Source organism: Ixodes scapularis, unplaced genomic scaffold (genome assembly GCF_016920785.2).
Source record: "Ixodes scapularis isolate PalLabHiFi unplaced genomic scaffold, ASM1692078v2 PGA_scaffold1__304_contigs__length_218370807, whole genome shotgun sequence".
Classification (NCBI taxonomy): Eukaryota; Metazoa; Arthropoda; class Arachnida; order Ixodida; family Ixodidae; genus Ixodes; species Ixodes scapularis.
In genome coordinates this window covers 171,705,415-171,718,588 of record NW_024609846.1, presented here as the reverse complement: position 1 = coordinate 171,718,588, position 13,174 = coordinate 171,705,415, and the positions used below count along the sequence as shown (strand labels likewise).

The following is a 13,174-nucleotide window of genomic DNA, read 5'->3' as shown; positions in this document are numbered from 1 at the left end:
ACAAGCTTCTTGATTTCTGCTTCATGCTTTTTGATTTGTGTAACAAATCAAGAGACACAAACAATGCAAAAAAAGTGTATTTAGAATTTATTCATAAAAAAAACTGTAGAGACGTCCTAGCTGGCAGAAACAAGATGTTCATCGCACTTCACATATTTGGGGGAGGGGGAAGGGGTTAGAGACAAATTTAGGGGACCTATATTTTTCGTGCGAAGTGCCGCAGCCACGTTAAATGCCATGCCGTCAGGTTGCCCTTCCTTTTTTTACCGTAATATCCCGAGTCATCGCCCACCCCCCTACCGCCTGAAATTCAATAAAAAAGTGGGGTGGGCCATGTCTCGGTGGGTGAGCACAAACACTTAAAAAAAAAGCGGAAAAAAACGCCTATTTTTTTCTGCGTATCTAGCGCTGATGCACAAGAGATACATCAAACTCAAAACTCGATTTAGTTTCATTGTTTTATAGAAAAAAATGCTCACGAAAGAATATTTTACTATAGCAAAGTCCGTTGCTTGCATACGCGCTAGAAACACCGCCGATCTGCATGTAGCACGAACGTTTGTTCCGTGAAAGAATGTCACCACTATGTTCTCCTAGTTAGTAAAAAAAGAAAAGTCTACAAGAAAATAGAAAAACCGACCAGGCGCAACGAGGGAGCGAGCGAGTGAGCGGACCAAAGAAGCGACCAAGAGCAATGCTGGGAAAGCGGGAAAGCCGGCGGTCGCGTTGGCAAATACTTTGGCGTCGGGCCAAGTCGGGCGCCTTGTCAATTGCAAGCTCTTGCGCAACTTTCTTGTTTGGTGCGTACATATGTGCGTCCGTGCACGGCGGGCTATCAATGCACGGTTGGGACGCTCTGCAAACGTCTGTGTAGGGCGTTCCAGCAAAGCTTTATTTACGCGTTGGCTTTGCCTAAAATATTGCACAACCGCGGTCGCGACGGGCGGGAAGAAGGAGCGGGTTCGCGGTGACCTTACTTCGGCGGAGACTGACTTTGACCTAACACTCCGCGGTTACATTAACTAACTCTTATTTTGTTATCTCCATCGTTTTCTTTTCGCACAGATACACGACCACTTTGGGGTCGCTCACGGAGGAAATGCGTAAACAAAAAGAAGTGTCTTTCCCTCCTTCGTTTTACTTTGTCACGGACGTCCTCCAACTGTAAGGTCCGCGGCCGCGTCATTCGGGTAGGATGAGTGTTCGCGGATCGCAGAGTCCGCGCTGGGGTATTTGAAGGGGTGGGCGATGACTCGGTGTTTTTTCGGAAATCGATATTGGCCCAAAAAATGGGGTGGGCGATGGCTCGGGGATGGGCGATGACTCGGGATATTACGGTATATTTAGAAAGACTGATGATCTAGGTAGGCCTGTGAGGCTCATTTCGTTCTCCACAAAGTAGGCACTTTAGGACTTTTAGCATCTCCATTCACATACTGGAGCCTTGCACCAAAACGGTGGCCGGTGCCAGCTACAGGCAAATCAACATCGCAAGGCCTAGGTAAAAAAAAAGACGACACGAAGGGAGTTTGCGGGGTGGATCACACCGTGCAACCACCGAGATTCATTGCCGTCGCCACTCTGCCGGCTCCACTTCCTACAACTGCCCAATAATCGCAAGAATTCCAGAAAGGATGGCTTCTCAGCTTTATTCATTCAGACGCTAAAGCAGTCATACTCTTCAACAACAAAAAAAAAAATTAGCAGTTACTCTTTGTTTGCAATGCGGCGGACAACATATCGAAGCTTGGGAAACTCTGGCTTGCACGCAGAAACGGAGTGCCAGGAGCATACCAATAGTTTCTATTTTGACCACCAGATGGTGCCACAGGCTTTTTCTAAACACCAGCACACGGAGCGTATAGGTCTTCGCTGCAGAGGCTAGCGCCCCTGCAGTGAAGACATCTCAATGGACAAACTTCTTTGACCATTCGTCTACCTGGCGCTGAAATTTACTGCAGAGTATGAAGACGAATCGCCGACAGCAGCAGATACATACCTGAGATGCGACTGGATTTCAATTTCACGGCGAAGCTGATGCTCAACATTATTTTTTTGAAGCTGAGATTTAAACATCACCTGCAAAAGAAAACATGCACGGATGAATGTTCAGCATGTGAAGTACAGTATAAAGAAGAAACTGGGTCACTGGTTTTAAGCAACAGATGTCACTCAACATGCATCAGTGACAAAATGTTTAAGTTGGTTTAAACCCAAGTTGTCTGCGACATGTCAATTCCGAGGAACAGCTAGCTTTCAGACCTATAGAACGAGAGTCTTATGCTAGGCCTGCAACAAAAGGTCACCAACATCAGTTCACCTACTAAGTGCCAGGTCCGTTCTAAATAACCTAGAGATTTTCGACCTGCATTTTTGAAACCAGAAATTACAAAATAAAGCTGCTTACAAAATAAGCAGGTAGTGTATTTTACGGTCTACAAGTTACCCATAAGCAGGCGCTTTCACAAAAAATTTGGTATACAAGTCACACTTCTTTGTACAGAGTGTGGCTGTAAGGTCTTAGAAAATTCTAATTCCAAACATACATAGTACCTGAAGTTGGGCATGCAAACGTAGTTACCACAAGTTTTGTGTCTAGTTTTTAGAGCTCAGTTCTGAGGTAGGGAAATATTAAAAACAAAGCAAAATCGGAGGCCATGTATTTCCTATGTCCTATATCAGCCTGTTTGTCGTCTGCACACTGGTCTATGAGCTCTCTCCTGGGCGGCTTGCTGAATGCAAAAATGCTAAAAACCAACAGCAGTGACTGGCGACGAGCAAGATGATCGCAATAATTAATACTTTTAACGAAATATATGAACAATGACCACCTAGGAGCAAGCTCACTAAAAAGCGTGCAGACGACAAAGATCCTGTGTGGGGCATAGGAAATGCATGGCCGCCGTTTTTGCTCCATTTTCAATATTTTACCACCTTTGGTTTCTTAAAACAGAATCCGCTACCAAAATGTTTAAGCAACTTCAAGAGACTGGTGTGTGGTTCTGCACCAAAAGGGAGAGAGGAGAAGACTGAACATTTTGCAGGAACACGTCAATCAAATCCGCAAAGAGTTTTCATGGAGCCCACGAAAATCAACTGGGCAAGTCACTTGCGCAGCAAAAAACCTTGAGCTACACTTCCATATTTCATAAGCGGTGCCATTTCATTGTTTCCAGTTTGAAAATGTTTGGCCAGGGAACCCTGTCACAATTTAGAATCTCCATGTGATGGGATATGCTACATCAATTAAATAAAGTTTCTTCTTTGCTCTATTTATTCTACCAGCATGTTTTCGAGGTAACATGTTTCGCAGAAAGTGCCTGCTGCAGCACCTACACTGTAGAAACAACCAATATAGCCAATATTGAAACAAAACCAGAAAATATCTACATCTTTTTGACGAGACAAAGGAAACCTGGCAAACATTTTTTATGTAAGCGAATCATAACCCACAGTTCCTATTTGCGGAAGTAATATATAAGCCTGACGTACCATGATTTTAGATGACCCTGATTGAAACATCACGAGCACAATATTTTACGTCACTGAGAGTTACTCCGACACACTTATTAATTTCGTTTCTTGCGGCCACCCCCAGGGTAATATTTGCGGTTTCTGGTTGGCCGCATTCGAATATGTGAAGGCACCCTAGAACATGCCCAGCCCACTTCGGTAATGGCGCCTCTTCATTTGCCTCCTATACTTCTCAATAAATGGCCAAAATTTCTCTATATATGGTTCTGGACCTGCCTACACACAGTTTTCATTTCTTGGTAAAGAACCTGTAGCGAGCTTGGTTTTTGTCACTACATTTATATTTACAATATTTACAAATGGTTGTTAGTTGCAGTGCAGAAAGCCGGCCATCGTAGAACGTCCGTGCACCACGTCACCCCGAATCTCAGTGTCTCGTGGCACCCGTCACGAATCGCGTGGCGCCGAAACACACCGCTCTAGCTGTCGTTCCTGTTGTTCTTGTAGCTCGGGGGCTACAGGTGCCCCCCCTTGGACAAGTGGCTGTAGCCACTTGAGTGGAGTTTGTTTGGTGCTCTGTGGGTGTTGGTGTTTTATGCTGATGCTTGGACGTTGGTGAATCGAAGGGGGAGAAGAAAGCCGGTTTGAGCCTGTCGATTGAGACGGTTTCGCGTTTACCTCGGAGCAACAGGGTATAATATTTTGGTGATTTTTCCAGGACAGGAAATGGTCCATCGTACAGGTTTTGCAGAGGCTTCCGCGGTGCGTCCTTCCTGATGAAAACGTGTGTAGCCTCAGTCAGTGCATGATGTTGGAAAACCTTCGGTTGCGTTTGTTGGCGTGATAAAACTGGGCGAAGCGTTGACATTGCTTGCCTTAACTTGTGGACATAGGATGCGGGATCCACGCTGTCTGGTATGGTAGGGGGTTCGATCATGTCCGCAGGCAGGCGTAGCGGAGCACCGTAGACGAGCTCAGCCACCGTACTCCCTAGGTCAGGTTTGAGCGTTGAACGCAACCCAAGCAGCACAATAGGCAAGTTGTCGACCCGAGCATCGGGAGACGACTGCGTCAAAGTCAAATTTGGGGGTTTTACGTGCCAAACCTACGACGGGCATCTGGCACGCCTCAGTGGGGGAGACGACTGCGTGCGAAGTGCTGATTTTAGCTGCCTATGAAGGCGTTCCACGAGGCCATTTGCTGCAGGATGGTAAGCTGTTGTGCGTGTACGGGAGCAGCCGAGAAGGGACGTGAGTTGACGAAATAGAGCGGACTCAAATTGGCGTCCTCGATCGGTCCTCACCGTGGAAGGTACTCCGAAACGGCTTACCCAGGTAAATAGAAAAGCTCTGGTGACCGTCTCGGCCGTTATGTTCTCGAGCGGGTAAACTTCAGGCCATCGGGAGAAACGGTCGACGCACGTCAATAAATAGGTGAAACCGCGTGATTGTGGCAAGGGTCCGACGATGTCCACGTGCACCTGCTCAAAACGTAGTGACGGAAGTGGAAACGCTTCGAGCGGTGTTCGTGTGTGTCGCTGTACTTTGCAACGTTGGCAGGCAAGACAGGAACGTACCCAATCACGAACATTGGCCTTGACTTTGGGACAGACAAAACGGTTCGTAATAAGTTCCTGCATTGCACGGACACCAGGATGGCAAAGCGAGTGTAGCGACGTGAACACAGCACGACGTAAGTTTTCTGGGACGTAAGGTCGCGGGGTTCCCGTGGACTTGTCGCAGACGAGGGTGACACCGTGATCTGGAAAAAATACGTCCTCAGATATCAGTGAAGTGCCGGCTTCACAAATGGATGGAAGCTCGTCGTCATCTGTTTGGGCCTCTGCAAGCTCAGAATAGGTAAACTGCGTCTTCTCTGTAGCAATAGCGTTGAGGTCCAAACGAGACAGTGTATCGGCAGCAGTGTTGTCTTTTCCCTTCACGTGGCGCAAGTCGGTGGTGAACTCTGCGATGAAGGAGAGATGACGGCACTCTCGCGGGGAGTGGTTCTGGCTGGGCGACTCAATAGCATGAACGAGCGGCTTATGATCTGTCGCAATGAAAAAATTGCGTCCCTCTAGGAAATGTCGGAAATGCTTTACAGCCAAGTAGGTAGGCAGCAATTCTCTACCAAAAGTGCTGTAGCGTCTTTCAGTGTCTTGCAGCTTTTGTGAGAAGAAAGAGATGGGAGACCAAATGTTGTCAATCTTCTGCTGCAAGACGGCGCCAACAGCAGCGCTGGAAGCGTCGACCATCAGGCAAGTCAGTGCTTCAGGTGAAGGATGTACAAGCAAGGTGGCGTTTGCGAGTTCTTTCTTGACCTTCTCGAAAGCAACTGCTGCCTCAGGGGGCCAAGCCAGGGGTGACTTATCTGCAGTGGAACTGCAGAGTAGGGCTTCCAAGGGGTGTAGCAACACTGCGCACTGTGGCACAAAACGCCTGTAAAAATTGACAAGGCCAAGGAATCGTCGTAGAGCGCGTTTTGTTGTTGGAGGTGGACAGTTCAAAATAACCTGAACTTTTTCTGGAAGCGGTTTGATTCCTTGACTGTTAATTTTGTGGCCAAGAAATTCAAGTTGGGTTGCTCCGAACTGGCACTTGTCCGTGTTGATTACGATTCCATGATCGTGGAGCCTACCGAAGACTTGCTCCAAGTGGACCTTGTGCTCATCCGGGTTCGCACTGGCAATGAGGAGGTCGTCCAGGTAAGCAAAACAGAGGGGGAGACCACGGATGACTTCGTCGATGAAACGTTGGAACGTTTGGGCTGCATTATGAAGCCCAAATGACATCCGAACGTATTCAAAAAGGCCAAAAGGTGTTGTTATGGCAGTCTTCGGTATGTCAGATGGCTCAACGGGGATCTGATGGTACGCCTTGATGAGGTCGATTTTGGAATAGATTGTCGTGCCCGTCAGAAACGATGTACAGTCCTGGACATTTGGGATGGGGTAGCGGTCTGGCAGTTGTTAGTTGCAGTGCAGAAAGCCGGCCATCGTAGAACGTCCGTGCACCACGTCACCCCAAATCTCAGTGTCTCGTGGCACCCGTCACAAATCGCGTGGCGCTGAAACATACCGCTCTAGCTGTCGTTCCTGTTGTTCTTGTAGCTCGGGGGCTACAAACCATTACATCTAGGAGCTCTGTTCCCTATGAGACTGATGGGCTTAGCTACACAAATAATGTTAGCAAGGACCATCCATACCTTGAGGGCGATGATGAACTTGGTGTTTTTCTCGCGTGCCAGGTAAACATTTCCGAACTTCCCCTTGCCCAGTGGCTTGCCTACTTCAAAATCCTGCAGTGTCCATTCCGTTGTGAACCTGCAAGCAGACATGCCAAATATTAAAGGGAAGCCAAGCTTCGAGCCTCGACCAACTCCATTTACATTGTTGGCACAACATGGCCTATATTACTCTCACACCATATAACACTTGGTTATCATCATCATTAACACCAAGGCCAACTCAGAGGCTGCAGGATAATACAGGCTGTCCCAAGAAAAAGTTTAGTTTTATTTGCCGCAAAAATAATCTATGCATCGCAAAACACTCATTTCCCACCTAAATGTAGCACTAACGGTCCGAACCAGATGCTAAAGTATCAGAAATAACCGTTATCTTATCCAAAAGTTACAAGAGACATTCTCAAATCTTCAATAGGTAAATGGCGGCCGACAAAGCTCTTGAATTGGTGGAGCTGAATGGTGCCAGTTACTGAAAGCGGGCAAAACGGGCCCTGATTTAACATTGAAATTTTAGAAGAGATCATCTCTAATTTTTGAGTGAGATAACTGTTAGTTATGAACCATTTGGTTCTGACTGCTAGCACGACATTTGGGTGGAGAATGAGCGTTCGGCAATGCAGTTCATTGTTGCGGTGAAAAGAACAACTTTTTTGGGGGGACACGCTGTAGAACTTTTTATACTTTGCATCAATTGATGAAACATCTATGTCATGGTCGCCCTTAGAAAATAACAAAGAAACAGCCAATATTTTTCTTCCAGCTAAACTATATTGAACAAAAAGCACTGAATTCAGCACCTATTGAATCTATGTTCCTTGTTTCTTCCGACGGAAGCATCGGAAAGAAGCTTTTGGAGATGGTGCCCTTAAAGGGGCACTGACACCCCAAAGGTCGTATTTATTTTTATTGTCTAAAACGATGCAAGTTGCAGTCATAGACACGCAAAAAAAACTGCATCGCAAAAAAAAATTTTCCCACGCGCGCGCGCGCCTTTTTATTTTTGGCGTTTGATTTTCCCGCCTCTCGCATCCTCGCTTCTTTTGATCGGCGACGTCAAAAATCAGGAAATTTAGAAGCTTTGTAGGCGACATCTCTATAACATTTAATTACGGCAATCCTAAAACATGTTTTTTAACGCAATTGCGAACGCACTACGGCCCTTCTTTTTGAAATACCAAAACTCGGGAGTTCGTTGTGGTGCCGTCTCCTGGATTTGTATCCTCCAACGGAAAACAGGCGACACCGCTCAAAACCGGTCCGCCGCAACGCCGCCGCTCACTCCTTTCCTCCTCGCTTTGGGTCGCCATGGCAACAGCAGGGAGTGGTGAAAGAAGGTCGACTCTCAGGTCTCCGCAATTTTTGACGTCAAGGCACCGGCGCGGATCGCGCGGGAACTTCGAATTCGGCATTTGGAAATTGTTTTTTTACTTCACAAATACTGAATTCCCAAATTTCAAATTTTGAGGGTAATGTCCCGGCATCGTTTTCAATCGTTTCGGATAATAAAAAAAAATATGATTTTGATGTGTCAGTGCCCCTTTAAAGGGATACTGAACTGAAATTTGGATTTCGCAAATAAGGCCGCAAAAACGTTGAATGGGACACTACAAACTCCAAGACATCACTCATCTATCGATATCTCAAATGGATGGGCATACTTTTGGAAAAGAAGGGAGCGATCAAGCGAGCGCTATGAGTCATTGTCAAAGCAAAACATGGTCCTTGGAACTGATTTCAAGTCTCGGTTCAAGAATGGAAAATCCTGGAATTCAAGCCATGTTTTGCGCTCCTGACTAATCATGTTATGGTGGATGTAATGGATGGCAACTGTCAGATCTTGAAAAACTTTGCATGAGATGTTTGAGCATTGAGGCGGAAGTCCATAGACATCAAAAAGACAAAAGACCAAGGATGATCCAGCAGACCGAGGAAACCGTGGAAATATGGTATGTGCCAAAAACAAAGGAACTTCACGCCAACCGCGGGGGAGCAACTTCTATTGACATTGGAGTCAAGATGTTGCTGTGAAGCACTCTCATCAACAATGAAAGCAAGACAGCATGCAAACCTGACAGACAAGCGTATATACATGCTTTGCACCTGACGTCATCCCGTCAGCTCTCCGGCCACCACCAGAGAAGAAGGGTAGGAGGAACTAGCCTCCCACAGGACTCTCTTGTGTTTATCAGACCCTCCCTCTTGAAAATTATAGATTAACCCTTCAATCAAAATTCGTACAAAAGCAGCTTCCCCTTTCTTGAAACGCACAATAAACCAGTATGAGCAATCACCATGAGAGTGGATACATTTGTCATGGTAATCGAACAAAATTAATGAAATAAACAATAGCTTCACACCCCTTTTTTACAGTATGTTTTTAATAAAATTGTCACATTTTATGGTTAAAGGCTGGTTAATTCCTAGGCACACCTCATACAGCATCAACACATTTGCTAGTGATTGTTCATCTTTAGGGATAAAATATCCATACCAAGGAATGCACCACTTAAATTACAAAGCGCCATACAACCCCTTAGCCGTGTTAAAAGAGGATTATATATTTCTGCCACCATGCCCCTTTTAATTAAAAAGAAGACGGCAGTGTTTGTTTTTGCTAGTGTCTATTCTCCCGGCAGCCGGGAGAATAATTTCCCCTGATATTCTACAGGCAGTTGCCTCCCATTGGCCCATGAACAGCTGAGATTAGCTTTTTTTATAATGAGCTGCCCCAGACTGTCGCCTCGAAGCGGCATGTACGGGTGGGCCCAGGTGGTTTACATTTTTGTTAAAACGTCGAAGCGGCGTAAATGCAGCGCAGGGGGGGTGGGTTAACAAATGCCCTTGTCAAGGCCTGTCCAAACAAAACACTACAAAGATTGTCAGGCGACATGACTCCAGCAAAAATCGTTCGAATTGAAGCGGACGCTTCAATTTTGACGATTTTGCAGGAGTCATGTCGCCTGACGATATTTGTGGGCAGGCCAACATCACGACTTCCCTCCTCGCATCCTCCTCCGTCACACGCCACCTGCCACAGGTTTTCTCCCGCGGCTCGTTGACCTCGCTACAGCCGTCGCTTCGGCTGGAAGGCCAGAGGTTTGGCTTGGGTGGATTTGGGAGATTTCTGCATCGAGGCGTGCGTTTCACTTCCCTCAGGGAAAAGGAATGACACCTTCGTGTCATTCCCTTTCCCATTTTTGGGACTTGAAAAAAGGCAGAGGCCTTGAGCGACTGACCGACAGCGAACAGAGTGTGTGAGTGGCTCTCCGACCCATGCGATGAGCAGATCAAGGCCGCCGTGGAGGGCACGGGCGAGATTTGACAAAAAAAAAACTTTCCCTCCAAAAAAAGCGGTTGGAAGCAGAGCATTGAACAATTTGTTGGAGTCAGTTATGCCCCTGAATAAGAAAGGTAGCAACATCTGGTCCCTCCTCCTCTGACGCGCACACCTTGCATCTTTATGTTTTTCTCTTGCGACTGTAGTGCCACCTGGATCGCTCCAAGATAGCAGACGGCCTTCCTATACTTGGTTTATACTTGGGTCAGAGCACAGTCAGAGGCTGAAAGACACGCGAATACTTGCGCACAGGCTAAAAGCGCACTGTCACAGTCTACCAGCCTTGAAGGATGTGCCCAAAGACGATGAAAGCCGTGACGTTGCACAGTCGACGTTATTTGATTGGCGACATGAGCTCATAGCATGCACTTCACTACAACAGCATAAGCATTCCTTCTCCCTCCTTGTCCCTCATGCACACTCTTATTGTTATACTTTGCTCTTTCGCGCTCGCGCGTCGACGGTAGCACCGCCTGGATCGCTCCAAGATAGAAGGCGGCATTCTTCAAAGAATGTCGCTACTTTTCCGAATGAAGGGGCTTCATTTGTATTTTCCTGTTTGGACAGGCCTTTGCACGTCCCCGTTAAAACGTCGCTGTTCGCTGGCGAATGACGTTTTAGCGAACTTGTCTAAGAAACGTGTTTCCACGAAATGCCGTGAGGATAAGAAAGTCAGTATTCTAACGGCAGTTGTCACATGATTTCAGACAGCCAATGGGAGGAGACTGACGGTCAGTGTTGTACGGAACGGCCTTCCTGGAATGCGCCCCTTTTAGGAAGAACGACGGAACGCCGCCGTTCCATTTTGCATTGGTGTAACTGGAACTCGTTACATTTTTACTAAAACAGAAAAAGGAACGACGTTCCTTTTTTTTTTTTTCTCCAGTGTGGTAATTTTTATATTATTTCTAAGAGGAAAGTTTTAAAAGTACAAAAACAATATCTTTACGAAGAGCAGGATCTCATTAACTTTTCGGTTATTTAACTTAGGGTTTATTTTGCGTGGTCCTCGCTTGATAACAGTAAGATGCAGGAAAGCTAGTGGACATTGATTTCCTTTTCAGTACCCGAGACTGCGGTACAAAAAGCAAACCTTTTAGTCAAGGGAAAAGACACAGAAAGAGGGACGTTTCAAACTCGGCTGCTTTCTTTGCTTTCACAAATCCTCATACAACCAGAAATCTAAGGCCGACTACAGCCATCACTGAACTTCCACAAAGAGACCTACAGTTACAACAAAATAACAGGTTACCAGACATTGAACGCACCCTTGTATCCCGAACATTAGTCACTGAAAAGATACAACAAAAATTAACCTTTATTCCCTCTTTCCTTCTCCCCCACCTTCAGACTGAACAACTAATATTACCTTCACAAAGAACTTGTAGTTTTCAAGACTGACCTTCCAAAAAGTCCTACCCTCCTCTTCACTTGTTTGTCTTGCGGACAGCAGCATTGAGAAGCAACAGTTGTTAAGTTCGAACAAGGAACTTTGTTAGACTGAAACGCGTGAGGTTGTTGTAAAACACTCATGCAATGTGGGGTAACAGTACATTTGGCTCGTCTGAATCGCCCACCACAAACATGAATATGGTTAAAAGCTGATATTTTCAAACGTGAACATATCAACAAATAAACCCTCCATGCTTCAGCTTGTTTTGTTCTCCTGGTGCCCTGCCATCACGGCATTCGAATTCCTATGTTCCCATTTAATGGGATAGATAAAAAAAAAAGCTTTGCTTGATCTGACTAAATATGGTAATCCGCAAAATTCAAATGTAACGTATATGTAACGACACGTTCCATTTTTTAACCGTAACGGGTTCCTTTTTTTAGATATTTATTTATTTAATCAATATACCCTCCAGCGCCCAGAGGCATTACAGAAAAGGGGGGGGGCGGGGGGAATATACAGCCAGAGGAAAACAATAAACGAACTCTAGGTTTGTGACATAAAGTTTGCTAGTGGAAAGAACAAGAAGAATAGTAAGCTTTATACAATTATTAATACATTTGACATATCAAGAGATAAGGTACAGGTGGTACAGGCACTCTTCAATAAGTCTGGAAAAAAACACATTGTTGGATAATACCATGACAAGCGAATCGGGTAGACAGTTCCATTGATGAGCGGTAAGAGGAAAAAAAGAATGGAACTAGTAACGGAAACGCGTTCCAAAAATCAGAAGAAACGAGCTTTCGTTCCTTTTTTTTTTTTTTTTTTTTTTTTTTTTGAGGAACGTGTACAACACTGCTGATGGTAGAATTTCGAGAAATTATTCTCCCCGGCTGCCTGGAGAATAGACACGATCTTTGTTTAGTAAAGAGCGACCGACGGCTGCAGCAGTAAACCTTCTAGATACGTGAAGATACCACACAAGGGCATAGTAGCGGCAACAATGAAACAATGAGATTGGTTAGTTGACGAATGTACCACTTGCTTTTTCGGTTTTGCGCCCGGTGGAAGTTCTCTTGGCGGACTCGGCGGGAAGTTCTCCTTGGAGGCCATTGTCAGGGACGAAGCACTACAAATGAGACGTTAGCGGTAGTCCTCGAAGATTTGAGTGCAAATGAAAGCACCAGCTAAGGCGGAAAAATAACACACTGTCAAAGAGAACAGTTGTAGAACCGATTAGAAGAAAGGAACACGACTGATGAACTGAACGGATGAGCGAGACACTGGCGAAGCTACGGCAGTTTTCAAATTTAAACGTTTCAAAAACAAAAAGCTCATGCTGATGGCGATTGAGGATCCCTCTTATACTGAGGTCCCGAGGCCTTAGTTTTGTACATTAGCGTCAACGCGCCTCCTCGATGAGTGACGTCTAAATATGAAAAGACCAGGTATAATTCTTCGAAGTAATAATCTTAAATTTTTATTGGAATTTACCCCATAAGTCGGTTCAGGTGCACTCTAGAACCTCTGGAAGTAGGAGACTGTCAACGGGTAGTTTCGGTTTCGGTATCGCCGGGTTGTGTATCTGTCGTCTGCTATCATCTCCGCACCGCCATTGCTTACGTCAGCGGGTCTCAAACTCGCGGACCGTGGGCCGCATGCGGCCCGCGACTCACTGGGACCCGGCCCGCAAGAAACCGGCTACGAGTCCCAATTCTCAT

The 13,174-nt window shown here is 45.9% G+C and overlaps 1 protein-coding gene across 1 annotated transcript in view; it reads right to left on the bottom strand.

Annotated features, from left to right (window-relative positions):
- LOC8027700 (aurora kinase A) overlaps window positions 1-12,768 on the bottom strand; it is a 31,152-nt gene extending 18,384 nt beyond the window's left edge. The window contains exons 1-3 of the mRNA XM_040222257.3: window positions 12,499-12,768; window positions 6,679-6,796; window positions 2,000-2,079 (exon numbers count right to left, since the gene is read on the bottom strand). Coding sequence (XP_040078191.1) covers window positions 2,000-2,079; window positions 6,679-6,796; window positions 12,499-12,566 — 266 coding nt within the window. The 5' untranslated portion in view covers window positions 12,567-12,768. The remainder of the gene's footprint in view (window positions 1-1,999; window positions 2,080-6,678; window positions 6,797-12,498) is intronic.
- Between the last annotated feature and the right edge of the window lie 406 nt (window positions 12,769-13,174).